We start from the raw sequence: 27,123 nt of genomic DNA on the forward strand, positions 1-27,123 counted from the left end.
GGCCGGGCGGCACGCGGGGGCGGCGGGGTCGCGGCGCCGGCCCGGCTCCCCCCGCGCCCCGGCGGCGCTCTATTTTTAGCAGGCGCTGTTGCAATATAAGGAATGCGCGGCGCGCCGGGGCTCGGGGCGCGCGCGGGCTGAGCGGTCGCTTTAAGGAGGCGCCGGGGCGGGGACGGGCGAGAGCGGCCGGCGGGCCCGCGGGCCGGGAGCCGTCAGTCCGGCTGCCGCGGGGCCGGGCGGGCGCGGCGCTGCCTCCTCGCCGGCGCGGGCATGGAGGAGGCGGCCTGAGGGCCAGAGCCGAGCGGGGCCGGAGCGCGCGGTGAGTGGTCGGCGCGGCCGGGCAGGGGAGGGGGCCCGGGCGGGTGCTTTGTTCCGGGGCGGGAGGTGTGGCCGCCTTCGGGTGGGGGGTGGGGGGTGCGTTCTGGACTGGCGGCGAGTGGCCTTTTGCCCCCACCGCAGGCTCCCACGTAACGGTGTGCGATCGAGAAATCGGCCACGATCGAGACCCCAGTGGGGAGGGCCTGCCCACCGCCCAGAGAGCCCCTTTCCTGGTAACCGCCCTTGGGTTCCATGTCTGCCCTGGCGAGAATCCGCGGGGAGGTGGGCGGCTGGGCTGGGGGTGGGGGCGGGGGCTCTTTCTCCCCTTTTAAAATGGCGTAACAAGGGCAGGGATCCGCCGGGGGGACTTGTCAGAGTCATCAGAATAATGAAAAGCAGCCTGCTTCATAAACAACCCTGCACTGCGCCGGGGCTTGGGGCTCTGGTCGCAGCGAGGGCCCGGCTCATTCATTGACCGGACCTGGCTGGGGCGCCCCCCGTGTGTGGGGCACAGTGCCAGTTCCCACTCGGCGCGGAAGGTAGGGACGCAAATTGAGCGACAGCCCAGCGTGGTCGGGACTGGGATCAGCGAAGCGCGGTGGTTGTGGGAGCAGACAGTGTGGAAGGTCAGGGAAGGCCTCCTAGAGGAGGTGATGCCTGGGCACTGGACACCCAGTTAGACTCTGGCTGAAACGGAGGTCTGTGCTGGCCGGGGACAAAGCCGAGGCTGGAGCGGTGGACAAGGGCTGCTTCATCGGGGCCCTGATCGCGTAGCTCTGGAGTTGACCCCCCTCCCCCCACGGGCCTCCTTGGGCTAGAATGGTGCTTCCGCCTCCAGGACTCACGCTCCCTCCCGGACCTGACCAGAGAGGGGGACTGACAAGGCTGGGAATTGTGGGCTCCAAAGAGTGCCCTTCCTGGCAGCGAGAGGATGAGATCTGTCTTAAGAGCTCTCTGGAGCTCCCTGTAATCACAGCAGCCGGCGGGGCTCACAGAGACCGGGGCTGGGTGGACGTGCTGGCTCATCATTTGACAAGACTCCTCCAGAAAGGTTTTATTATTATCCTATATGCAAATGGCGAACTAGATCGGGGCTAGAAAGACTCAGTAACTTGCCCATGATCGCGTCTAGAATCCACACTTTAGACTATGCAGCTGCTCAGACCCCTCCCGAGAGGGTCTGGCTGTCCCGCGGATGGAGGCTCCGGGGGCAGATAGTGTGAAGCTTTGGCTCCATCGACATTGGCTGATTGGTTGAAGTGTGGGATGGTGAGCTGTTGGTATTAATAACTGGCACGTGTCAGGGGCTTTGCAGTGAACAAAGCATGTTCTGGGACAGTTCTGAGAGTTGGTCCTGCTTCTCTTCCCGGGGTAGAAACTTGAGCTGGCCAGCATTTTGTAAAGCTCCTAATTTCCTGTAAATCGCGTGTCCCTGCTGACTGGAGCTGAAAACATTTTGGGCCCTGGTTTTCACCCTTGGGTCTGTTCTCAGCAGTCAGTTGGCTTCTCTGTCTGTGGTTAGTGGTGTCGTTCGCCCTTTCTCGGGCCAGGCGGGAGGCACCGAGCTTTGAGGCTTTGGGGTTTTCAAGGCCGCAGGGGCTGCCATCCTCTTTGGGGGGAGGGTGTTGAGTAAGATGGGTTCTCTGGTAGAAACTGCCTCCCCTCTCCGTGTCCTGGACATTTCCTTACGGAGAGGGGGGGTCAAGGCCCTCTGCTGAACCCTCGGGAGGCAAGCGACAGTCTTCCAGGGTTGCCAGCTCTGCTCCTGCATATGGCAGCTTGCATTTTCCACTACTCATGTTTTCACCTGTGTAAGATGTTTTTGTGACAAGTATAACTGTTATTTTGTTGTTAGCTCTAACCACAGGTATTTCACGCTTTCAGTTAGTCTGAGCTGCTTATAAAGTGACAGGTCCGTTATCCCACGGTTTGCTTCCTGAGCTTGAGCGCTCACGCGGACCCAGGGGGACTGCTAGGCGCTGATGAACTGAACTCGCTCCTGGGGTGGCGGTCCTAACCTCAGTCTGAATTCCATGTTGATCAGCCTGCTGGATCAAGTGAGTTCTCAGGGAAATGTGACCTCCATTTTATATTTCACGCCTGCTCCAGTCATTGTTCTGCCGATGAAATGCCCTAATGGAGTGTGCCTCCCTGCCAGCGACCGAAAACATACTTGCTCCTGAGTGCTGTGTCCTTCATATAAACCATACTCATGGGAACTAAGTGGGAGCACATTCTTGTGCAAAGCTAGAATGTTCTCAAGTGTCCAGAGAGTGTGTTGAATGCCCGCGGCTCTGTAACTGCCAGGTCCGGGGCAGATATCTGGCTGGCTATAAGGTACAGTTACCTTTGTCTGGGGGTGGGAAAAAGGAAGGATCTGGGTGAGCTCCCTGTGCCCTGGGGCATCTGGCAGGTCTCCATTGTCTCAAGGCTGAGCAGAGAACTCAAGCTTTGAGAGCAATTTTGTGGGTGGACTCTGAGGCCTTGCCAACCCTCGTGGTCTTGGATGATGCTACTGGGCCCTATGGTACTGGATCCTTGGGGATGCTGTTGGCTATAAATAACAAAACCCAAGTAGTAGTGGATTAAGCAGAGCTTAGATCTCCCAAAGATGCTCTCAGCTCTTGTGAAGTCTCTGTACATGGGGATGGGACATTAGTGCCACTTCCAGCAAGTTCTTGCATGGGACAGGCAGCCAAGAAGGCTGAGGGTCTGGGGTCCAGAGCAATGGTTTTTACCTTCTTGGGTCACAGCCTCTTTAACATGCCAATGGGAAGCCCAGAGAAAAGTTGCTTGGATGTACAAAGTGGGGCATACAGTTCAGGGGGCTCATGGATCTCTGAAAATGAGACCTGGATCCCAGATTAGATCCCCTGGTCGGAGCCACGTTGCTTCACTTTTGTTTACGAGGACCTACTTGGCGCTGCCCTCCCACCAGGCCAGCGTGCCATTGTGGTAGAGATGGGTGTCAAGGGTGAAAACAGGGTGGGACCATTGTCAGTTCTCAGCCTGTGAGTTGCAGTTAGCCAGCAGATCTGTCTTATGGAACTCCTACCAAGAGAGCGGTACTTCAGCCAGCAGAGCCCACTGTGTTGAGACCGAGCTGACAGCCACATTGCACTCCATGGTGCCTGTCTCCTGTCTTCTAACACTTCTAGGTAGTGTTCCTGTTGTGTGTGATAGGGGATGAGGTTAGTCCCACCTATTCCCGGAGTCTCCACCCCCTCGTCCTCTTTGGCCCGGCCTCCACTGTTGAGCCCCTAGGCCCTTTTAGCTGGTTGGCATGATCCAACGCAGCTTTCTGTGGCCGTCCCTCTTGTAGGAGTCATGAAGTAGCAATGTGTATTTAGCCTTTTTTTTCTTTTTGCTGAGAAAGATTAGCCCCTGAACTAACATCTGCTGCCAATCCTCCTCTTTTTTGCTTGAGAAAGCTTAGCCCTGAGCTAACATCTGTGCCAGTCGTCCTCTATATTTTTGTATTTGGGACACTTCCACAGGATGTCTGGTGAGCGGAGTAGGTCCACACCCAGGATCCAAACCTGCAAACCCAGGCCACTGAAGCAGAGTGCATGGAACTTTAAGCACTTGGCCATGGGGCCAGGCCTGTATTTAGCTTTTTAATGTCCCTATCATCGTCCTTTAGTATTCTTGTTGTGTTACTAGGTGGGGCCTGCTGAGGGCCAGATGGCCAAATGACAATGTGGGTCATCACAGGTTGCTGAGGTGACATTCTGGGTCTCAGAGGGGCATATTTCATCTAGAGAGTCTGGCATCTGGCCACCTAGATGGATAAAACATCACAGTTTGCATTTGGGTTGTATTGCTGTTGAGATTTTGGAGAGCACCAGGCGTGCGTTTGGCGGTGCAGCGTGTAATGGTGGAATAAAGGAGGGTGGGATGGAGTGCTGGGAGCTCTGAGCTCAGGATCTGGTCCTCTGACTGACTGTGGGGCCTTGGGTGGGTCCCGTGCTGCAGGGGCCCAGGCTCCATCTCTGCCCGCCCTCAGGCTTGTCATGGGGATTAGATGCAATACACAGATGAGAAGGTGCTTGGGAGACCAGAAAGAGTCATAAGAATTAAGAGCATTATCAATATTCAGGCAGCCTTCAGATAACAGAATGTAGACCCAGAAGGAGTGCCTGGGACACCTTTAGTCTAGATTCAGACCCAGTAAAGTGTGTTTCTCCTGGTGGTGAGGGAGATGGTTTTAGGTGGGACACATGCAGCATCTTTCATTTTAATAGTTATATACTTGTTTGTATGTATTATAAAAGTACAGGCATCACAACAAACCTGGGTTTTTTTAATGGGTGGGGTTTTTTTTTGTTTTTGTTTTTTGGTTTTTTTGCTGAGGAAGGTTGGCCCAGAGCTAACATCCATGCCCATCTTCCTCTACTTTATATGTGGGATGCCTGCCACAGCACGGCTTGATAAGCAGTACATGAGTCCACACTGGGGATCCTAACTGGCAAATCCCGGGCTGCCCAAGCAGAGGGTGCAAACTTAATTACTGGGCCACTGGGTGGGTCCTTTGATGGACATTTTGCTCAGATTAAGGCTAAAGAAAGATTTTGAGTTAAAAAGTATGATGATTCTAAGGTAAAGATTAAGCCAGTAATAGTTCAGTAATAGACACTATGACCCAAATGGGCAAGTGAGCCCTTGAGTCACAGCTGGGAAACTTTCAACAGGGGAGCCCCTCCAAGCAGCCTGTGGGGACCTTGTCTCCAGCTGGACGCTTCAGAGACAGGGAGCTTGCTGCCCCTCAAGTCAGTCCACTCCATTCGAGGATTCTCTCATCCTTGCAAAGTTCTTTCCTTTCTTCCTTTAGCCTGTCCCGCTGGCTCTGTCCCACATGAACCTTTGGCCTCGTGCATTTCTCCAGCACGAGGAGCAGCTCTGCTTTCTTCACCTGCTCCTTGAGTGGCATGGTTTAAAGACAGCCTCTCAGTATGTCAGCCTGCCCTTCCCTCCCTCCCTCCCTCCCTCCCATCCTCCCATCTTTCCTTCAACGAAGACTTGTGGGCTGCCTGGCTAGACACCCTATATCCGCCATCTCTAACCCTACATCAGTTTTGCTGTTAGCCTTTGACAGATGTGGACACTGAGGCTCAGAGAGGTCAACTGGGCTGCCCTCAGTCATAGCCTGAGAGGAGCAGAGCCTGGAAGGAGTCTGCCCGAGGGCTGTCTGGTCCCGAAGCACGTGTTCCTTCTGCTACACTCCGCTGCTCCCAGAGCTGGCTGAGCGAAAATGACACGTCCCGTCTCTCCTGGTGCACATGGGGCATGTGCCACGGGGGTCTGGCCAAACATAATCAGCACTGTGGTGGAGCAAGGGCCTCCTGAGAGGGGATGAACAGCCGATGTGTGAAGACATTATGAGGCAGCAGAAGTTACAAGGTGCAGAAGCATCAGTGGGTGAAGAGCGGCAGAGAGCGAGCCTACCATGGCCTGGTCTTCCCCGCCTCTCGTTAACCTCATAGTTAACTCTGAACCCCTAAATCATTTGCGCACTTGGTATATTTTTTCATTTTGAAAAATATAAAGGGTAATATGACAAACACCATGTACCCATTACCCAAAATGAACAGATGAGACCGTCTTCTCTGCGCTCGGAAGGGCAGGACTCCCTGCGTGTCCCTGGTCACTGGGCCTGGTGGTTTGGCCTGTCCTCAGCCTGTGGGAGCTTTTGGAGCCTTGCTCCTGAGTTTCCATGTCCTGGCTCTTTTAGGTGCGTGTCCCTGCTAATTCAATGAAAACGCCCCCTGGAGCTCCATCGAGCTCAGGGACAGATCCTTTTGCTGCCAATGAGTAGGCATTTTTGGATTTAACGCTTTCCAGAAAGTTTGTCCGCCGTTGAAAACCCCTGCCCTGACATTGTGGGCTCAGGCCGGGCTGCAGAGCACGGCTTAGTCACATCTGCCCAAACCAAACCGTCATTTTAATGGTAGATATATGTATTTGGAAAAAAGAGAAAACATGATTTTCTTTTTATAATTAGATGACAGTGATTTGTTAAGCAGCTCATCCTAAACAGTCATTAACAAAATAGATTTATGTTCTAAAGTGTAGCGCTGCTTTAAAGGAAGGCAGACTGACGTACAAGGCGGTACCTTCCTGATCCCTCACTTCGCCCCTCCAGCTTTCCCTTTGCTCAGCATTCCCAGAAAGAAAGTGCCCCAGGTGCCTGGTCCTGGGTCGTCCTCCCTGCCGAGCTGAGCAGGAGGCAGAGGCAGGTCTCAGCTGCAGAGGCTGGGGCTCCCCATGACCACAGAGACGGTTTCTCACCCACCTGTTTGCAGCCTTCTCCTTCGCGCCCCCGGACTGACTCGAGCCAGCGGGAGCCTGATGTGATCCCGCGGGCGTGGAGCTGGGGCTTGAGTTAGAGCGGTTAGCAAAGCAGTGCTTTTTAAAGCTGTGCAGAAAAGATTCCCGAGCTTCTGGAAAAGCCTCCCACACCCAGGCGGATCCCATTTTTAGGGAGTCACGACTGGGGGGGGCAAAGATTTGAACTAGTTTCATAATAGAACGTGGAGACCCAAGGGAGTCCCCAAATCCTCTTACTAAGTGATGAGAAGCAGTTGACATGTTTTCTGTCCCCGAGTTGCCAACAAAGAACAACACTGCCTGTGTCCTTTTCCCTCACTCTGCTGGAGATGCTGCAGAAGGCAGCAACGGCTGGAGCCCAGAGACCTCAGAAGGACCTGCTTTGTAGGGGTCTGTCTCTCAAGAGAAGCGATCAGAGACTTTACCAGTGAGAGCGATTAAACATATTATAAAACCAATTCCTATTTGATTATACAGAAATACATATATGTTATGTTTACAGGCCCACTTTTTTTTTTCTTCCAAATCCTGATGGTTTTGGTTATTTCTTGAACTTCTCCCCTTATTTCTAACCGTATCTGCTTTGGCTCCAGCCTTAGCATCTGGCGCTTAGATGACCACAATAGCTTTCTCACTGTTTCTCTAGCTCCAATTTTGCCTCCTCTAAATGGCATCCTATGGTTGACCAAAGTGAAGTGTCTCAAAATCCAAGTTGAGCCTTTGATTCCCCCCCTAGCTTATAGACCGTTGAATGAGCGAGGAGAAGGGACGGGTCTTACCAGCCCTTAAAATACCCTACCAAACTGGGGTGATGAAAGTGGTGTAGCCCTGGTCGAAGGATAGACTGGTTAAGGAAACGAATAGGGTACCTCCCCCAAAGTGCCCTCCCGTCAAAAAAATTTTTTTATTTGAAATGATGCTGCAGGCCCACTTTTAAAAGAAAAGTTCTGGTTTAAAAAGAATCTGCTATACACAACCGTGTGTTAGGCTGCCCCTAGTTATATCAAGCACCCACATTAAAAGTAGAAGTACTTGTAGGTGTGTGGAGGTTGCTGAAGGCGTGGTGGAGCTGGGGAGGCCCACCCACTCCATAGGTGCCGACCATTTTGGGGCAGTCTAGGGACAGATTCTTGCCTCCCCAAAGCATTATATATTCATTTCAAAAGCAAAATCAATTTTAATTAAGTTTAGGGTTTTTTTTTTTTCCTTTTTATCCTTTAGAATTTCAGCATACCTTCTTGAAAAGTCCCCCTTTTAGATAACCCACAAATTCACCCCTTTGTATTTTGATTCCACTGGAACTGGAGGTCCCGAGGAGGAGAGAGAGGCAAACCCATCTTTCTTGGCAAGTACCGTTCTCTCACAAGTTGTCTCAACAGCCCAGAATAGCCTCTATCATGTTCTTCTTTCAATGCCTGCTTTATTGTAACCGGAGATGATGGAAAAGGGTGGAGCCACTGTCCCGAAGCCTTGAAGGCATATATTAAAAAATAGCTTGTATGAGATCTATCTTCTCAGCCATCCTTCTACCCCACGTTCCTCAGGTTGAGGCTCCTGGGGCGGCAGAGCTGGGAAGGCCTGGTGTTCCTCACACCCAAGCCCTTCTTTTCGCGCTAAGGAGCCCGGGGCCCAGGTGCCCTGTTGGCACTCCCGGGGAGCTAAGGTCAGCTGGCTTCAGAACCCTCCCACCCGCCCCCGCTCGCTGCCCCGACCCCACCCGCCCACAGTGGACAGCGGCCTGAGTCTACTTATCTGAGGCTGGGCGGGTGTTTCCTGCATGTTTGAGATTTTACAGAGGAAATCAAAATAAAGAAACAAAGCCTTTGTTTTACTTATGGACTTAAACTGGGGTGGCTGGAGGGATGGAAAGGGGGAGCAGGAACAGGTCATTTGGCACTTCAACAAAATAACCCTTCTAGCTCAGCCTTTGACAGGCCTCTTTCTCTGTAGGGTCGCTGTGTGTGAATGGGCGAGACGGGCGGAGGGCTGGGAGAGCCTCTCTGTGTGGAAGGAGAGGCCCCACTGGCAGGGTCTCTGGCAGGGGTCTGGGCCACCAGCAGGGCTGCAGAGTGGGCAGCCAGAAGGACCTTGGGGATGTCAGTCCTCCTTTCCTTCATCAGAAGACCTGCAGGAGAAGGCAGGGGCGCTGTAGGCCCACAAGCCCCCCGATCCAAGTTCTGCCCCACCACCTGCTGTCTCTGTGACCTTGGGCGAGCCCCCACCACTGAGCCTCTTTTGCTGTGTCCCTCACAGGGAACAAGGCTGCTGTAACGCAGCTGTCCCAGCCACGCCCATGTCCCTTTCTTCTCTAGTCCAGTTTTACTGGGTCAGGCCCTCATCCCACATATGTGGAAATGGGGGGCTCTCCCCAATATTTCTTCTTTCTTCCCAAAGGATTCTCTCCTTGTAGAAGTTTTCCGCCTGTATCATTTATTTAAAAATTACCCAAGTGTCGATGAAAACCCTCCATATCTGCAGTATTTCTGAGGATTTCGGGGTGGGGACCATGCTCGCTGGCCGTCCGGCCTCCCAGGTCAGCTGCCACACTCTGCACTTGGCTTTCTCCTTTCCTAAGCCCCGCTAAGCCATGCCTGTTGTTATAACAGGCCTTCACCAAGGGCTTAAAGAAAGGGGGTTACCCATCGCTCAGAACAGGGCAGAAGTAAAAACTGAGGACCAGACGTCCTCGCCCTGCCTGCTCATACCCCCAGAGAATTTCTCCCGGGCTGTTTGTCTCCTCAAGTCTAGTTTACTGCCATTTTCCAGGGACCAGTTTCCCTGGACCCTTTCCCCCAGGACGTCTGAGAACTCCATGTTTCCATTACTTTTGATTGCAGAGCAGTAATGACATGTATCCTCCATGAGGCTGTGGGCCTGTCTTTTGATGCCTGAAAAGAGCCCGTAGGGAGCTCGTCTGAGCCAGTTACGACCCACAAGGCCAGCACCTCTACCTGCAGTAAGACCCAGCAGAAGGATGGATTATCACTGTCCTTGGTACTAGACAGTTGGAATTCTTGAGTTAGGCCTTCTTTCCCAAGGACCCGAGCAAACCCAAGTGTTCATTGGTTTTTCCTCCTGTTAGAACCTCTTGCAGCATGGGTGTGAGGATTGGCACTGACGTAGATCCATGGATCCAGTGCCGTCTTTGTGTCGGGCATGTGCTGGACACTGGAGATATAGGAGAAGATAAAACAAGGCGGGCCTGCCCTCCTGGCGCTGACAGTCCAGTAGGGGAGACACAGTACGTCATAAACCATTAAGCAGTTGACCCCCAGCATGCCAAGTGCTGGCCGGACAGACAGCGGGGCACTTCGGAAGGGCCTGACAGCAATCTCACCTAGTCTGAGGGCCAGCGGGGATGGTCAGGGAAATGTATGTAAAGTGCTTACTTAGCATGTGGTCAGGACTTCATAATAAGCAGGCATGATAACTATCAACCGTGGCCGCAGGACTCGGACTGATTCCTCTTCTGGCTGGGATCCACCGCTACCGTTCACCAACAGTAGTTTTGCACCAAGAGGTTTATAATTTTTCCAAGGTCACACAGCTAGTAAGTGACACAACTGGGATTCAGAACTGGGCCCATCAGATTCATTTCCTTGCTCCTAACTTCTGCTCTGCCTCCCACTGTGCCCGGCAGGGAGTGTCCGCATCAGACGGACTATAGGGTGGGCTGTAGCACTGCAGCTGCCCCCTTTCTCTGCTCCCCTAAACAAGCCAGGGCGCGTTGCGGGTTATGATCATTCCTCCAGCCGTCAGAAATAAAACGGGCTTCCTTGCTGAACGCTGGCATGGCCAAGCCGCAGGAGCAGTAACACTTCAGTGCAGCTGAGTGGCAGGGTCTCCCTATGAGCAGGCTGTGCTGAGAGCTTCTCAGGCTGAAGGAGGGGATGCAGAGCGAGCACCCACCCCCCACACTCCCCCTGCCCTGAGCGCTTTGGGGCACCCTGGAAAACATAGCTCTGCGGCCCCGGGCACCCTGCTGCCCAGTTTAGGGGAGTGGGCATTGGCGCGTGTTCCCACAACGTGCTGCTGCTGCTGATAATAGCAATAATAACAGCAGCCCTTTCTGTGCTGGGCCCTGTTGTAAACACTTGCGTATATTCACTCATTCTGTCCTCAAAACAACGCTGGGAGGTGGATCTGTTATTAACAGGTGAGGAAACGGAGGCACAAAGTGAGTTGAGCAATGTGCCAGAGGTCACACGCCTAGCAGAGGGGCAAAAGCTTTGATTCATGACTTTTTATGAAAGTGCTGTATCTAGGAAAAGGAGAGGTGGGAGGCTGGACCCCTGGCCAACAGTGGCTTCTGGACAGGTCCTGCCCCTTGGGAATGGAGCAGGTCTGCCAGCTCTGCCTGCCGCCCCTCTCTGCCGGCCAGGACTAGCTGTCCCGCCTGGCCAGGCTGGTTAGGAGAGCAGGGAAAAGGCAGCAGCTCTCTAGAGCCTGGGGGAGCTGGGGAAAGCGGCCTCCTGCTTTTCTTTCCAGTTGAGTGGGCTTGAGCTCCGGAGTTTGGAAGGGTCCCCGAGACATCATCCCACCGACCCTCCAGCCCTGGTCCCACCCTCTGGGCCAGCAGCCCGACCCTCCTCCCTCCCTTGTCCTGCTTCACAGCCTCTGCCCAGGAAAATCCCCGACCTCCCCCCGCCGCTCATCGCCATGCCCGCCTCGTTTTCAGGAAGTTTCCCTCAGATTTTGCTCCAGCCTGACTCTCTACAGCCTGGCTACTCTTTTAAAACAGAGACTGGAGTGCCTCTCACCACCTTAGAGAACAGCCTAGACCCTGTTTCTTCACATTTTTGGTCAAACATAAAATATTTCACATTTTTCATTAATGGTGTTTAACGTTTTGAATATAAATGATGGAAACAAATCAAAGCAACAGTCGTTTTTGAATGTGCCTTTCTGCCCTCATCCTCCCTGGGATCAGCCCACTCCTGGGGTGGGCTGCGTGCCCTCCCCCCAAAGACTGGAGGGTCCCCAGGTGAGTGACACTGGCTGCTGCCCTCCACAGTGTCACTGCCACCCGCTGTGATCTCACACCTCTGTGCAGCCAAAGCCAGGCCAGGCCGAGGCAGCGCCTGGAGTCATCTGCCTTGCAGTGGCCGTACCACTTGATGTGTGAGGCGTGCCAGGGTGGCAGCAGGTGCCCTTGTGGGCTGGGGCCACCCAGGGGTCACTTGTTTGGCTTATATAATGTGTAAAACTTTTTCATTGGTAGCCAACATTTAAAAAGTCAGTTTCACATAAAAATTCAGATTTCTGGCTACTCTTTAACGGTGTAGACTGTCTGGCCAGCCTGTTGCAGAGATGCTCATGTTGCCACAGTCAGAGTAAGAGTTGTCTCCTATTTACCACAGGCCCCACTGCTCCTTATTGCCTGTGCCTGCCCCCTTCTCTCATTTATCAACCTGGTCTCTGCCAACACACGAGTTTGGGATGTCTATTTGTTTCCTGAGTCCCTCTTCCTGAACTACAGGGTGAAGCAGTTGAGATGGTGGGTCATCCAGGACTTGGAGGGCTGGGGTTTGGCCATTGTCAGCCCTGGCAGGAAGCGTCCATCTCATAGGCAGGGGCTTCTGGCGCAGAGGGATGCCTGCCCCGGGCTCAGGCCTTCCTTTTGCTGTCTTCACCGCCCCTGCCCTTCTCCTGGGCCGCTTACCTCCTGTGCTGGTGTGAGGCCATGGATGGGCAGCTCTGGGCTGGGACAGCCCTGAGGGACAGCTGTGAAGTTGTGCTCTGTTTAGCTCCCCACCCCCCACTCGGGAGAAAGACAGCATGAGGGGATTTGCCTTGCTGCCGTCAGAAGGCTCAGGGGCAGGGTATGGCCTCCCCAGCATAGGAGGCAGGTGCAGCCAGGGAGCTGGGCACTGGGAGCTGCAGGCAGCTCGGTGTTTGGGGAGTAGGGGTGGCAGGGAAGGACCCCCTCCTTCTTGCCCGCTCTCCGGGGCTGGTGTCCACTGGGACTCCTCACATGGTGTCTCCCTTATGAGGGCCACCACCCCACTCCTCTGGGACCCATGTGGCCTATGGGCATGGCACCTACACCACCTCTGCCCTCCACTCCGTCCGAGCCAAAATCTGGGTCTGCTCCCAGTGTCAAGCCTATGCTTTGGAAATGTGGACAGCAGACACCAGGAGCGTCTCTGTGCAGAAAGCCAGGGTGCCAGGGGGACCCTGAGATAAAGAGACGAGGTCCAGCCCTCAGCCCCCTGCCCCACCCTAGCAGGGGGAATGTGACTGGAACGTGACTCCCAGCTCCTAGATCTGAAGGGAGAAGAGGCAGAATGGCCATGTGGCTGAGCTGGGAGCTTTGTGGTCGCACTCGCAGATGGAGATATGTGGCCTTGGACAACCCACAGAGCCTCCGTGACCTCAGGGTTCCTCATCACTGGCAGCAGCTAAACAATGCCTTCTCGGTGAGGTGGCTGTGAGGAGTCAGTGGAATAATGGCTGCAAAGCACTCTGGCTGCCACCTGCCACCTGGCCACCACATATCAGTGCAATCATGGAGGCTGCGTGGAAGGAGGCCTGGGGAGGTAGGAGAGGCCCCGGGGGAGGGGTCACTTCAGGAGACTGTTCCTTCTGGAGGGGTACTGTTTGCACAGACGGAGGAAAGGTGAAAAGGCAGTGCAGGCAGAGAACATTCGTTGGCAGACTCTGCGGTACGCTGCGGGGGGCTCCAGCCGGGAGGAATCCGGTGCCCTCCTGTCCTCAAGGCACCGAATCAGCAGGAGAAGAGGCTGCCTGAGGGCGCCAGGGTGCTGGGGGCAGCTCCAGGAGGGCCTGGAGTGCCGTGGTCAGCGGGGAGAGCTTCAGGTACCTGTGGGCGGTTTTCCTGGAGGATCAGTATCCCAGGGGTTGGTTGTGGGGCCGTAATGCTGGAGCGGTGGCAGGGCAGTGCCGGTGGAGGGGCCCAGGCAGAGGGCAGGCCGAGCCACCGAGGTGATGTGCAAGCAGGCCTTGGCCTCAGATTTGAGCTAAAGGGATGTTTGAGCTGTTGGGAGAGGAAGAGGAGGGAGAGAAGGCCAGGACAGAAAAGTGGGAAAAGGGGTCTGGAGGGAGGGGGTTGAGGAGTGGTGATGGGGGAGTGGGGAGGTTGGGGAGTGGGAAGGCTGGGAGTAGGGGTGGTGTGGGGAGTGGTGGGGGGCTGGGGGATTGGGGAGTGGCGCTGGCTGAGTCTGGTTTGTGAAGGGTGAGTCTGAGCAGCCCGAGGAGGAGCTGTGAGGAGGTGAGGGGCTCACAGGAGCCCCTCCCCTGGGTAAGGGCTGAGGGGATAGCTGAATCGAAATGGGGAGAGGGATAGGATGGGGCCTGCCAAGCTCTGGGGAGTCTGAAGGCCCTCAGTTTGGGGAACCCTAGTGTCCAGAAGCTGACCCTTCCCGGTGGGGTGACGCCCGCCTGACTTTCCCGGGGGCTGTGCAGATCCCTGTCGGAGGCAGAGAAGTTCTCCTCCACGGTTGCGGTGAGACTGCCCCAGCACTAGGGAAATATTAATAGGCCCCCAGGACTGAGAATAAGAATTTAAACATAAAGCCACTTCTTCCTTTGCCCCTAGCTGCCACTCAAGGAGGCCAGGAGGCAGGACGCTGCCCCTCACCCCGGGTCCACTCCCACCCTCCCTGTGGTGGGGGCCTGGCGACCTGGCTTGGGGAGGGGATTGTGTTCACTCCCACCCTCTCTGTGGTAGTGGGACATGGCGACCCAGTCCTCTGAGGCGGTGAGGGCCAGGTGGCCAAGGGGCACGTTGTTCTGAAGGGTGGTGTGGCCCCCGAGACACAGGGCCCTGTTTAACCCCTGGGTTCTGAGGGCCTCAGACCCACCAGGCCCCTGGACGCCGGGTGGTGAGTGGGACAGAGTTTCAGTTGTCAGATTCCAGCTTCTCCCTTTCCCCAGCTGTGCCCTTGTCAAATGCTTCAACGTCTCTGACTCTATCTCCCGCTGGTAAAGTGGGGAAACTAAATGCCACCGCACATGGTCCTGCCTTCAGGCCTTTGTGGCCGTGCCAGCCCTGCCTGCGTGACCTTTCTGCTCCCACCTGACCCTGCAGCCCTTTCCCCCTCCTCTGAGCTTCCGGAGTACTTAGTGCGAGTTGTCCGATCCCACTGGGCTTTTCTGGCTGGTTGACCTCAGTGTGCTCACCAGAGAGAGTGGTGGGCCTGTTGGGTGGGGCAGCCGTCCAGCGAGCCTGCATGGTGCTCCGGGGGCTTCCAGGGCCTGCAGGGCCCCTGGGCTCTCGCCTGCCTCACCTGCAGCCAGGCGCTTCTTCCTTCGTCCCTGAGTGCTGTTAAGCAGCCACTGCGGGCCAGGCTCCGTGCTTAGTGCTAGGGATGCAAAGATAAAGATGCCTGGTTGTCAGGGAGCTGACAGCAGCCTCCTCCCCACGCGCTTACCACCCCCACCCCTTCCCCCACTGCACACGTCACACATTCTGTGCTCCAGCCACATCACGGTGCCAGCAGCAGCTGGTGCCTCCTTGGTTTTTCGCACCTCCATGCTTTATACCTTTGCAGCTTCTGGTCCTGACCTAGGATACACTTGTCTCTACTGTTCACCTTAGCTAGTACCTGCTTGGCCTCCAAGGCTCCCTTTTGGCATTGCCTCTACCAGGAATCCTCCCGCAGTGTCCCCAGGCCGGGTGAGATGCCCCCACTCCTCCTGCACTCCCACTTGGCCTTGTACACTATAACCCTCTGTCTGCCCCTCCCACGCACCCACACTGTGAGCCCCAAGACCAGGGGCTGAGGCTCCTTCATCTCAGTTATCCCCAGCTTCCAGGACCAGGCACACCGTAGGTTCTGAGAGCATTTACTGGATGTGCGAGTGTCCTGGAGTCTGAGTGTATGTGTGTATTGGGGGAAGGATGGTCAACACTGATGGCTTGTCCATTTTACCCCTTCTGGATCATTCTCCCCTTGGCTCAGGTAAAACTGGGCCCTTTCTCATGTTGTGTGTCCTGTTAGACTTTTCTTTCCAAGGACATATCTACCAAACCAGTAGGTACCAAGAGAGGGGCTAGGTTTTATGATGGAGAGCACTTCTGGATTAAAGCCCAGAGGGGAGACCGTATTCACTGCTGAGTCCTCAGCAGTTTGGAATCTTCTGCAGTCTATTCAGTGAACAAGCATCTCCTAAACATTTGGGGAAATGTCTTTGAGGGGCTTAAACCTCATCCTTCATTGGGTCAGCAAGCATTTCGGGGCTTGCTGGTCTCCACAGCATTGCTCTAAGAATGACAGTGGCAGGCTGAGGTGTGGATGTTGCCCTCCAGGGCAGAATGGGGAGCTGAGGCCAGCATGTAGATCAGGTGAGAGCACAGCAAGGCGGGAGTGGTGAGGGGCTGAGTTCTGTTGACCTGTTACCTGTGGAACCAGTTTGCAGGACATGAGCTCAGGAAGGAGTCTGGAAAGGCAGGAGGGCTTCCTGCAGGAGGAGAGATGTGGGAGGGACTTTGAAGGATGCTGATGATGGTAACAACTTGATGTTGGTCAAGTACTCACTATGGGCCAGGCACTGGGCCAAGAAAATAAATGTAGTCTGTCACAACCACCATGAGGCCAATGCTGCCACTTTTATAGAAGAGAAAACAAGGGACAGAGGTAGGTAAGTTGCCTAAGGTTGCAGGCTGAGTCCGTAGCTCAAGCTCCTTGGTGAGGGGTTCCCGGTGAGGGGCCAGCCCCAAGATAGGCAGGAACCAGCTGGTGTGTAGGAACACAAGGACACAGGCTGGGGCTGGGGCAGGGACCGGCACAGTGGAGAGGGTACCACACAGAGGTGCTGGAAAATGAGAGTCTCAAAGCCACCTGGTACTCCCATGATGCTGGGTAGCTGCCTGATCCCCCAGCTTCCTCCCTGGCCCTCAGGCCAGGAGTACCTGGCAATACCACACCTGTGTCCTGTTTGGCAGACTGTCCCAGTCGGGATGGGGGCGTGTCTGTTCCCAGTGACCAGTATTTGCCCTGGGTGCCTCTAGGGCCCTGACCTGCTCAGCTGCCCCTCCCACAGGAGCAGCCATCTGGCCCTGGAGCCCTCCCTAACACCACTCCCTGGCTCACTGCTGACCTCTACCCAGCTCTCCTGGATCTGCTGCCTCTGGCCTGGCCTGACTCTGCACCCACTCACCACTCTGCCAGCCACGAGAGGATGCCTCGTATGATGGGTTGGCCGCGGGCTCTGGAGCCACACTGCATGGTTTCAGGTTCTGGCACTGCTGCTTTCTAGCTGGGTGACCTTAGGAAAGTTATTTTACTTCTTTGTGTCTCAGTTTGTTCAACTGTAAAATGAGGATGATCAAAGTCATACCTCATAGGGTTGTTGTGAGAATCCAGTGAGTTAATTTGGTAAAATCTTCCAGCAGCATCAGACGCATCACTTACGTTGATTAAGTGCCCCTATTGTTTTGAACGTAATCACTGTTGTAATTATTACAGCAGGTGGTTTCTGCACAGCCACTCTGGGACTCACAGTGCTGGGTCGTAGATGGCTAAGCTCCAGGCCCTGTCAGGAGGCGCTCCCACACCAGTGGGTAAGACCCAAGTGTTAACAGTTGTGATATAAGGAAGCACGTGGCACTGGGGGGTCGTGAGCAAGGCCAAGGGCACTGCGTCCCTCACTTGGCTTACTGCAAGCGTTGGGCTTTGCCTGGATCTCTGGACTCCTGTCTGATCATTTCTGCCCTGCTGCCAGCAGTCCAGGTATGATCCTGGCAGAGGAGTTTGGATTTGATGGGGTAGAAAAGCAGGGGCTGGTGTATTAACCAAAGACTTGGGAAATAGAGTTCTCCAGAGATAACCAGGCAGATTCCTCCAAAGGTCCTGAGCCCTCCGATGGAACAGCATGGCTAGTAGGTGGGATATTTTGGAGGGGACCAGAAGAGTAGTGGGTTACAGCTAGGGTGGCAAACAAGCTTTTGCTCTGGACCAGTCACTTGGCTCTGACTGCCAAGGTGCTGCATTGAAAAGGCAGGGAAGAGGACCATGATATGATGTCTGCCATGGCTCCGGGAGTGGAAGGGGCAGCGCCCATGCCCCATATTCACCCTCTAGACCTGATGATATTTAAGGTCCTTTACAGCATAGCATAACATGGTTGGGTGGGTTGTTAAGTCTTAATAATGGAGTGAGCTGAGCACTGGTTTCTTCCTGGAGGGAGGGAGTGTTGCAGTGACAATTTGGGGCTTGGATTAGCAAAGATGTGAGACAGATGGCGGGAGCAAAGTCTTGGGGAGGGGAGAGTGAAGCCTTAAGGGATGCCAAGTGCCGAGACCCCTGGCGGGGCTATGCATCATTTATGCACAGCCTGCAAATCAGCAGCCCTGGGGAAGCTGCCCATTCCTGGGAATTGTGCAGAAGGGAAGGGCAGCTCCTGGAATGTGGAGCCATTTCCTCCACATGGGCTGGGTCACTCCCCCCAATGTATCCTCATCCCCCTGAGCTGGGCACACCCAGACATCACAGAGATGAAGTTAGCTTCCCAGGGGTGACTCAGCTCAGTGTGAATGAAAGTCCATTCACTTTCCCAAGAGCTCCATTAATAGTGAATGTGTCCCCCTCTTCCAGCCTTATTTACCAGACAGCTTGAAGTTCAACTGATAGGGTTGGGGGAATCTTTAAATAATTAGTATGGACATAGAGAAGCAAGAAGCAGTGAAAACTAAACCTTCAGTAAAGTTGGCAGCATCTTTGGGAGAGGCTCTGGGTTGGCCACTGCCCCAGCTCCAAGAATCCGTGGTCCTATAATCAGGCCTAGGACAGCAGCCACAAGGATGAAGAGTGCCCTGTGGGTTAGTGAATCACAGTGACAGTCAAAGAAAATCCCTGTGATGCTGCAAAACTAATTGCCAAAAGAATTCAAGGCAGTGTGGGCTGGTGGTTCCAAGCATGACCTGTGGCATCTGACTGATCCACTGCAGATGCGCACTAAATGGTGGGCTTGTTACTGCCATGTAGTGTCTCCTGGGGACCATTTGTTCTGGCCAGGACCACATGACACTGCTTTGGAAGTGGTGTTGCCTGAGGGAATGGGGTGGATGCAGAGGCCAGGGAGCACATGGACCCCTTGACAGTGTCTGCGGCCAAAGCCATTTCTTTTACTTATGCCTACTTAGAAAAATGGGCAGTGTTTGGGGCTCTTCTTTTGGGAAACAAGCTCTGTCTGTCGAGTCCCTAGAAACTTGGGACCTTGGGAGAAGGGGGCAGATATGCCTCTTAGGGGGCTGCTGGGGCCCTCTGCCATCCTGGGCATTTCTCTCTGTTACTGGATTGGGTCCCACAGCAGCCCTATGCAGCGCAGGGGTTGTTAGGACCTGGATGGGGCAGTCGGGTGTCCAGATCCGTGGGGTCTACCAGGATGGGGGGAGACCAGGGGCCCGTATCAGTGCAGATATGTGCCCTTGCTGGGTGGGCCTCCAGTTTGCTCTCACTGAGGCTCCTGGAAGTTAAGAAACGTGCTCCAGTCACACAGGGAGTCCATACCAGAGACTGAGAGGAGCTGGAGCTGCCTGGCTGCAGTCGAAGGCTATTATTGACCCCACCCTCAAATGTCCCCCCACCCCAGAACCAAGGGGGTCTTTGCACAAGACTGTTCCCGAGAGGTCTCAGACACCCCCACCCCCACCCCAAGCATACTTTGAAAATTGCTGGGTGAAAAGGTTATTCTGGGGACATCGGTCCATCCAGCCTCCCCCACCTCCAGGCATGAGCCTGCCCTGTCAGAAGGGCAGGCATCAACCCTGCTTATCGGCCCCAGGGAGGGCTGGGTGAGTGGAAGCCTGCACTGGAGCAGTATCCAGTAGTCAGTCAGTGAATAAACCTGAGCCTCCCATGTGTTGGCCCCTGTCTGGCCCTGTGAGAGGCAAGGGAGTGAGGAGACATGGCTCTTGTCCTCGTGGAGCTGCCTGGGGAAGCGAATCTGTCATTCAGGAAACAACTTCAAACCTCAAAGGCAAGATAGTGCTAACTGTGGGGCGAGAAAAGGAGCAAAGGCAGCCAAAACAGCTTACTTCTCAGCTTAAAGATGCCTAAAGTTTTCGTTTACACGTTAGTAAAATTGTTGAGGCAGCGATCTTCCTTTTGGGAAGAAGTTTGCAGCATGAGCGAGGGTTTGGGTTGCCTGTGGACTGGGAGGGGCTCTGGGAGCGGTGGTTGCCATGGGAACCAGCCTCCACCGCCTCGCGGCCTGTGGCTCCGGTTCCAAAAGTTGGTTTCTGAGTGGAGGAGCTGTGGGGAACCTCAGAGCCATTTCCCGTGGAAACAACGTTCTAAGTGGGGGTGACGTTCCGCACAGGCCCATTTAATCGGTCTGCGCTGGGGCTGAGGTGGCGGCGGGCTTCCAGTGGGGGAGGGGAGGAGACTGGGAGGGTGCGTGTGTCCCTGTGCCTGCCTCTTCTGGGAACAAAGTAAACAAGGCGAGAGAACAAACATTTGAGCGCCTTCTCTAAACTGGGCAGTTTTCGTTCGTTTTATTTTCATGCTTAGAGCAGTCCTGCAAAGGCTGATTCTCTAACCAGCCCCGGCTTACGAATTAGAAACTGAGGCTGTGACCCGTCCCTTGCCCAGGGTCACTCAGTTCGTCTGTAGGAGAGTGTCCGGCCCAGAAAATTGGTGGGGAGACTTTAAAGAAAACTTAAGTCCACCTTATCCCACCCTCCCACCTCCAGGGGGCCATCCATGACCCCCAAATGGTGAAGAACCCACGTTCTAGAATCATCTCTAGGGTGCCTTCTAGATGAATAGGCTAGAGAGGAGAGGGGTGTAGTGAATGTAAGCAGCTTGCTGCTTTACCACCAACCTACTTTTTATCTTGGGGTGACTTTAAAAAAAAAATCTCTCTCTACACCATGTGAGACCAGCCTATTTTGTAGGAGTGTGGTGCACGCCCCTTGGCATTTTGACTGCCCTCCCCATTTACAAAGACATCATTTAGTCAAGGATTATTCTGGGGGAGGTTGAAGACTGGAGAAACATGCCCATGAGGAGAAGATCTGGTGAGAGCCTTTATGAATTCGGGGGTGTTCTGGACTTTGTCCTGCCTTTGCAATATCTTTTTTTCCTAGGCTCACACTTGCTTCCAGAAGGGTCTTATCTGTGTGATTGGCCTGACTTGGTGGAGGGAGGGAGAACTCCCAAACCCTGGCTGGTAGAGTTGTCCCTTAGCCCTCGGCATGGGGAGGGCTGGCGCTGTGGCTATAGGTTGTCTGACGGTTGGTCAGAAAAGCTAGTATTGAGCCTCTGGTTCCTTCAAGTGTGTCTGCTCCTGGCTGATGCTGCACCAGGCTTTGGTGATACAGACAGGGACAGGGTGCAGTCCCTGCCTTTTTGTGCACGGTAAGTGTAGAAGATTTCAAGTGTGATGCTGGCCTTGGCACCAGGAAGTGTGGGGCACGGGGTAGCAGGTGATGCCTCCCGGGGATGTGATTCCTGGACCAGGGCCTGACCTGTGGAGAGGTGCATGCTCTCCCAGGGCCCCCGGGGTGTGCAGAGGACTCAGTGTGACCACAAGGCACACCGGGAGAACGCAAAGCTGGTCAGGTGAGAGAGGAGAGTGTGAGAGGCTGCAGCACGGGTACTGCTGGGGAGGTCAGCCATGGCAGCCTGTGACTGCCCTGAGTGTCCAGTGCAGGAGCCCAGACTTGACCAGTCAGCTATGGGCAGCACTAAAGGGTTTTTCACCACCAGAGGCCCAGTCCAATTTTTGTGTTAACACAGGATTAGAAGTTTTGCATTCTAACCCCATTCCACTGAGTCTTGAGTTGGGAGGGAACCCCGAGCTGGCTCCCCATGGGCTCTTGGGGCCTCAAGCGCTGAGTGCAGGGCACTGTGAGAGGAAGGGGCCCTTGTCAGACTGTTTCCTGCCAGCTGCCTTGCTTGGCAAGTTTTAGCAAGTCCGCAGGTGATCCTGCTGTGGGTGGTCTGAGCACCGGCTCAAAGATTCAGTTCACGTCCTCTATCATATTTCTTATCTTGTTTTATTTTCAGAAGAAAATCAAGAGAAACAATTTTCTTTCCCAGTACCTTCCCACCCACTTAGTATTTTTTATTCATGTCACTGCCAGCAGAGAATGGAAGGGAATTTTAAAAGCAGCCTCTTTCACAGGCAAACAAGCTCACCCTGGCTCAGCATCATTGGCCACCCCAGGCCAGGCCAGCGGTTAAGGAGGGGCAGCTAGGAGCTGACACCACGCTCCCCTGACCCGAGAGGCAGAGAGAGGGAGCTGGCCCATACCCTGCCTCCTCATTCCTGTGTCCCTCCACCTCCCCTCCGGGCCCTTTGGACCACATCTCTGTCACATGGGAGAACTCAGTTCACTGAAGCCTCAGCTTATCCTCATCTTTGTAGGGAAGTTGGGGAACCAGATGCTGGGGCTGCAGCTGGCTCCTGGGTCTTCTATCCCATACCAAAGGAGCTTAAATCCACTCAAAGGAGAAGGAACGTTTAAATATTGTTAAGCTTTTCCAATATACAAATATAATACATGCTTGATGTAGGAAATTGAAAAACTGAGAAAGTGCTCCCAAATCTGCCTCAGAGACGGAGATATACCAATCCTCTCCATACCCAGAACCACATCTAGGCGTGTAGATTCACGGATGGGTAACTTCATGGAAGTACAATCGTATGTACTTGCTGTTTTGTAGACTGTCTGGGGTTTTTTGTACATAATACAAAGTTTTTCTAGGTTAGTGAATATCATCCTTTTTAATGGCTGCATCATATTGCATTGTATGGATAAACTTTTTCTTTGACTTTTCCCCCCAACATTTAAATTATTTCCGTTTTTTCCCTTGTCTGAGTATCTCCTTAGAATAAATTCTCATGTGTGGTACAGCTTCGAGAGTGGGAATGTCCATTTAAAATTTTTCTAGATTGATGCAGTGTATTTTCAGTCCACTTTGGACAGATGTACACTCTCACCCGCAGTGTATACAAGTGCCTACTTCCCCACACTGCAGGGAAATCCTAAATGTCAACATCAAGCTTCAGTAACTGGGAAAGATTATGCAAGGACTCTCGCCTGTAGCCCCATGCAAATCAGTGTGGCCACATAACCCGCATTTTTGTCTGACACCCTTTCTGTTGAAATCTAGAATTGGGGACTCTTTTAGAGCTGAAAATAACTGTAAAAATCCAGCCCTTTAATCTGATAGGTAAGGAAACTTTGGTTCAGAGAGGTGAGTGACCTTCCCAACAGCAGCCATACACACAGGCCACCCAGTCTGTTGTCCGCCCAGGCATGCTGCCTACCACCCTCCCACGAGCCCTTCCGTCCCCATCACACACTCACCATGCCTTCCCCGCTCCAAACTTGCACAGAGCTGCTTTCTTTCCTCGTTCCCTGGAGTAGGATCAAACTTTCAGTTCAGGGTCGGTGTTCACGCTACCAGGAATGCCCTACGAGGAGGTGGTATTGCTTCTCCCTGCCAGGGTCGTCAGTTAGCAGCTTCGCTCCCTGGCAACAACCCTCAAATTGTTCTTTAGGTGACTCTCGCCCCACCTCCCCCACGGGTGTTTAACGTTTGGTGCTGTCAACCTCCTCCTTCTGGAAACCGTGGCTTCCGTCATTATGACAGATCCTGGTTTCCCTCCCATTTTTCTGAGTGCTCCCTCCATGCTCCCTGCCTCCCTCTCCTCCTTGTCACTTTGTAACACTATTTCCAAAGGTCACTCTTCACTTCTCTGCTATCATCTCTTCACAATCAGTCTTTATCTGTTAAGGCCCTGGTTCCACCTTTCCAGCTTCTCCTAGTTACTTTAGCTCAAGGTTTCTCAACCTTGGCACTATTGACATTTTAGGATGGATAATCCTTTATTGTAGGGGGCTGTCCTGTGCATTATAGGATGTTTAGCAGCATCCCTGGCCTCTACCCACTTGAGGCTAGTAGCACCCACTTGGTTTTGTCAACGAGACATATTTCCAGACATTGCAAATATCCCTGGGGAACAGAATTGCCCCTGGTTGAGAAACACTGCCTTAGCTAGACTCAACATCATCAAACAAAACTTAGCCCTGCTCCTCCTCGCCCTCCTCCCCGACTAAAACAGGCGTTGACTGGATGCTTCGAGATTCTAGCATGACTGAGCCTAATAAAGGGCAAGAAGACTGCAGGGAAGGAGCCAGGATCACAGAATTCGGAGAGTTGGAAGGGGCCTCAGAGACCCTGAGCTCAGGTGTGGCCCTCTTTCCCTTTAAGCTCAGACAGCCCCAAATCCTTCTCAGCACAGCAGTCCAACGACAGAGTTGACGTAAAGGCGAGCCTCCGTGCCATGCCTGCTCAGACTCAGGCCCTCGTGTTTACCTGTACAGGAATAGGGCCAAGCTGCGTAGTGGGAAAGCTTCTTTGACATGGCTTTTGGCTGTACTTGTTAAAAATCACATGGCATCAGGTACTACTCTGTCCCCAAGACCAGGCCTGGCATTTAGTTGGTATTCAGTAAATGAATAAATCATTTTAGCAGTGATTGTCTCTGGGTGGTGGGACCAGGGGTGACATTTACTTCATTTTCAAAACTTTATATAATTTGGAGTATTTATGACTCTATAAGAAGGGAGGAAAACCCATGAATATTTTCCCCTAAGTCAAAGCCCCCGGCCTCATTCCACATGTCTTGCTTCTCCAGGTCTGACCTACGAGAAACATGGCAACCAGTGCCGTCCCCAGTGACAACCTCCCCACGTACAAGCTGGTGGTGGTGGGAGATGGGGGCGTGGGCAAGAGTGCCCTCACCATCCAGTTTTTCCAGAAGATCTTTGTGCCTGACTACGACCCCACCATTGAAGACTCCTACCTGAAACATACAGAGATTGACAATCAGTGGGCCATCTTGGACGGTGAGACCTGGATGGCAGGCCTGCATGGGGATGGGGTGTTAGATCCCGGAGGTCAGGGGAAGGTGACAGGCTTCAGTGGGACGTGATGGTTTCTTTCATGTTGCCATTGTGGGATGGTTGGTATAAGGCCGTGTATGTTTTCCAGGGTGAATTCTGAACAGCTTTGTGGAAACCAAAATGTGTATTCAGCAAAGAGGCAGGGCTAGAATCATGCCAATTCAGTGATGTCATGTTTGTTATTTCTTGCTGATCAGAAGCTCTGATTAACATTTAAAGATGTCTCTAGCTAATAAAGAAGGGAAAAATAAATTGTTTCTTAATAAGCACAGTTTATTTGGTAATTGTCCCTTGGCGGGGGGAATCTTACATCTGACATTGTTTCTAATTTAGTCTAAATTGGTCTGGATGAGCAGTTCTCAAAGTATGGTAGCCAGACCAGCAGCATTAGCCATCACCAAGGAACTCATCAGAGATGAAAACCCTCAGGCCCTATGGATTCCAAAATTCTGAGGGTGGGGCCCAGCAATCTGTGTTTAACAAGCCCTCCAGGTGAGGCCGAAGTTAGAGAACCACTGCTCTAGATTCTTAGTGATTATTACTTTCTGCTCTCTGTCACTCTCCAACCAAGCGCGCTTAATCATTGAATGTCATTCCAGGTGGGGAGCTCTGAAAACCGCTGGGATACAAGTCCTCTGTCAGATCTGTGATTCGCAAATGTTTACCCCCAGTCTGTGGCTTGTTTTGCATTCTCTTAACAATGTCTTTCAAAGATGAGTTTTTAATTTTGATGAAGTCCAGTTTGTCAGTTTGTTCTCCTATGGACAGTGCTTTTGGTGTTGTGTCTAAGAAATCTTTCCCTAACCCAAGGTCACGAAGGTTTTCTGCTTTGTTTTCTTCTAGAAGTGTAATGGTTTTAGGTTTTATATTTAGGTTTATGATCTACGTGAGTTAATTTTTCTACATGGTGTGAGGTATGGAGCAAAGTCCATTTTTTTTGTATGTGGATATGCAATTGTCCCAGCACTGTTTCTTGAAGAGATTACCCTTTCTCCACAGAGTTTTCTTTGTCCCTTTGATGAAAACTCATTGTCCAATATTCTGTTTGTGTGATCTCTTTGTCTGTCTTAACACCAATACCACACTGTCTTGATAACTGTAGCTTTCTGATAAATCTTGAAATCAGGTACTGTTCAATTCCCAACTTTGTTCTTTTTCAAAGTTGTTTTCACTAATCTAGGTCTTTGGCACTTCCATATCAATTTTAGAATCAGTTAAATTCTGAAATTCTAGATTTCTCTCTGTGTGTGTGAGGAAGAGTGGCCCTGAGCTAACATCTGTGCCCATCTTCCTCTACTTCTATGTGGGACGCCGCCACAGCCTGGCTTGAGCAGTGCTAGGTCCGCACCTGGGATCCAAACGTGCGAACCCTGGGCCACCAAAGTGGAGCATGCAAACTTAACCACTACACCACCAGGCCAGCCCCCCTAAAGTTCTAGATTTTGATTGAGATCGTGTTGAATCTAGGTCAGTTTGAGGAGAACTGACATCCTAACAATGTTGAGCCTTCCAACCCCTGAACACAGCCTCTCTCTCCATTTACTCGTCGTCTTTAATTCTCTCAATTGTTGTGTAGTTCTGAGTGCATAGATCTTCTACATATTTTGTCGGATTTACACTGCCTTCTTCTGTATTATAAATGGTTTTGGGTTTTTTCTTTTCATTTTTCAGTTGTTTGTTGCTAGTGTATCAAAATACAATAGAATTTTGTATCTTTCTTGTAACCTGCAACCTTGCTAAACTCAGTTATTAGTTCGAGTGGGTTTTTTATAGATTCCATTGAATTTTCTGCAGAGATGATCATATCTGTGAGTAAAGATAGTTTTACTTCTTCCTTTCCAATCTGGATGGCTTCTATTTCTTTTTCTTGCCTCATTTCCCTGACTAGAGACATACTTGTCTTGCTCTTGACCATAAGGAGAAAGCTTTCAGTCTTTCACATTAAGTATGATGTTAGCTGTAGATTTTTTATAGATTCTCTTTATCAGGTTGAGGAAGTTCCTTTCTATTCCTAGTTTGCCGAGAGTTTTTGTCAGGAGTGGATTTGGATTTTCTCAAATGCTTTTTCTGTGTCTATTGAGATAATCCTATGATTTTTCTTCTTTAGTCTGTTCGTATGGTAAATTACATTGATTAATTTTTCTAATGTTAAACTAACATTGCGTCCCTGGGATAAAGCCCACTTGATCATGATGTATTATCCTTTAATATATTGTTGTCTTTGATTTGGTAAAAAAAAAAAAAAAATTTTTACTGAGGTCAAAATAGTTTATAACATTGTGGAATTTCAGTTGTGGATTATTATTTGTCAGTCACCATATAAGTGTGCCCCTTTACCTCTTATGCCCACCCCCAACTCCCTTCCCCTCTGGTAACCACTAATCAGTTCTCTTTGTCCATGTGTTCATTTATCTTCCACATATGAGTGAAATCATGCAGTGTTTATCTTTCTCTGTCGGGCTTGTTTTGCTGAACATAATACCCTCCACGTCCATCCATGTTGTTGCAAATGGGACAATTTTGTCTTTTTTATGGCTGAGTAGTATTCCATTGTATATATATACACCACATTTCTTTATCTATTTATCGGTCAG

General features: G+C 52.4%; 1 protein-coding gene across 3 annotated transcripts in view; it reads left to right on the forward strand.

Annotated features, from left to right (window-relative positions):
* The first annotated feature begins 114 nt into the window (after positions 1-114).
* MRAS (muscle RAS oncogene homolog) overlaps positions 115-27,123 on the forward strand; it is a 58,138-nt gene continuing 31,129 nt past the window's right edge. Inside the window, exons 1-2 of one of the 3 annotated variants that reach the window (XM_046678489.1) lie at positions 115-319; positions 24,262-24,472. In XM_046678489.1, the coding sequence (XP_046534445.1) occupies positions 24,280-24,472 (193 nt within the window). In that variant the 5' untranslated portion in view covers positions 115-319; positions 24,262-24,279. Of the gene's footprint in view, positions 320-20,488; positions 20,630-24,261; positions 24,473-27,123 lie in introns of those variants that run through there. The other 2 variants (XM_046678504.1, XM_046678495.1) reach the window with 2 other exon arrangements.

Source organism: Equus quagga, chromosome 1 (assembly GCF_021613505.1).
Source record: "Equus quagga isolate Etosha38 chromosome 1, UCLA_HA_Equagga_1.0, whole genome shotgun sequence".
Classification (NCBI taxonomy): domain Eukaryota; kingdom Metazoa; phylum Chordata; class Mammalia; order Perissodactyla; family Equidae; genus Equus; species Equus quagga.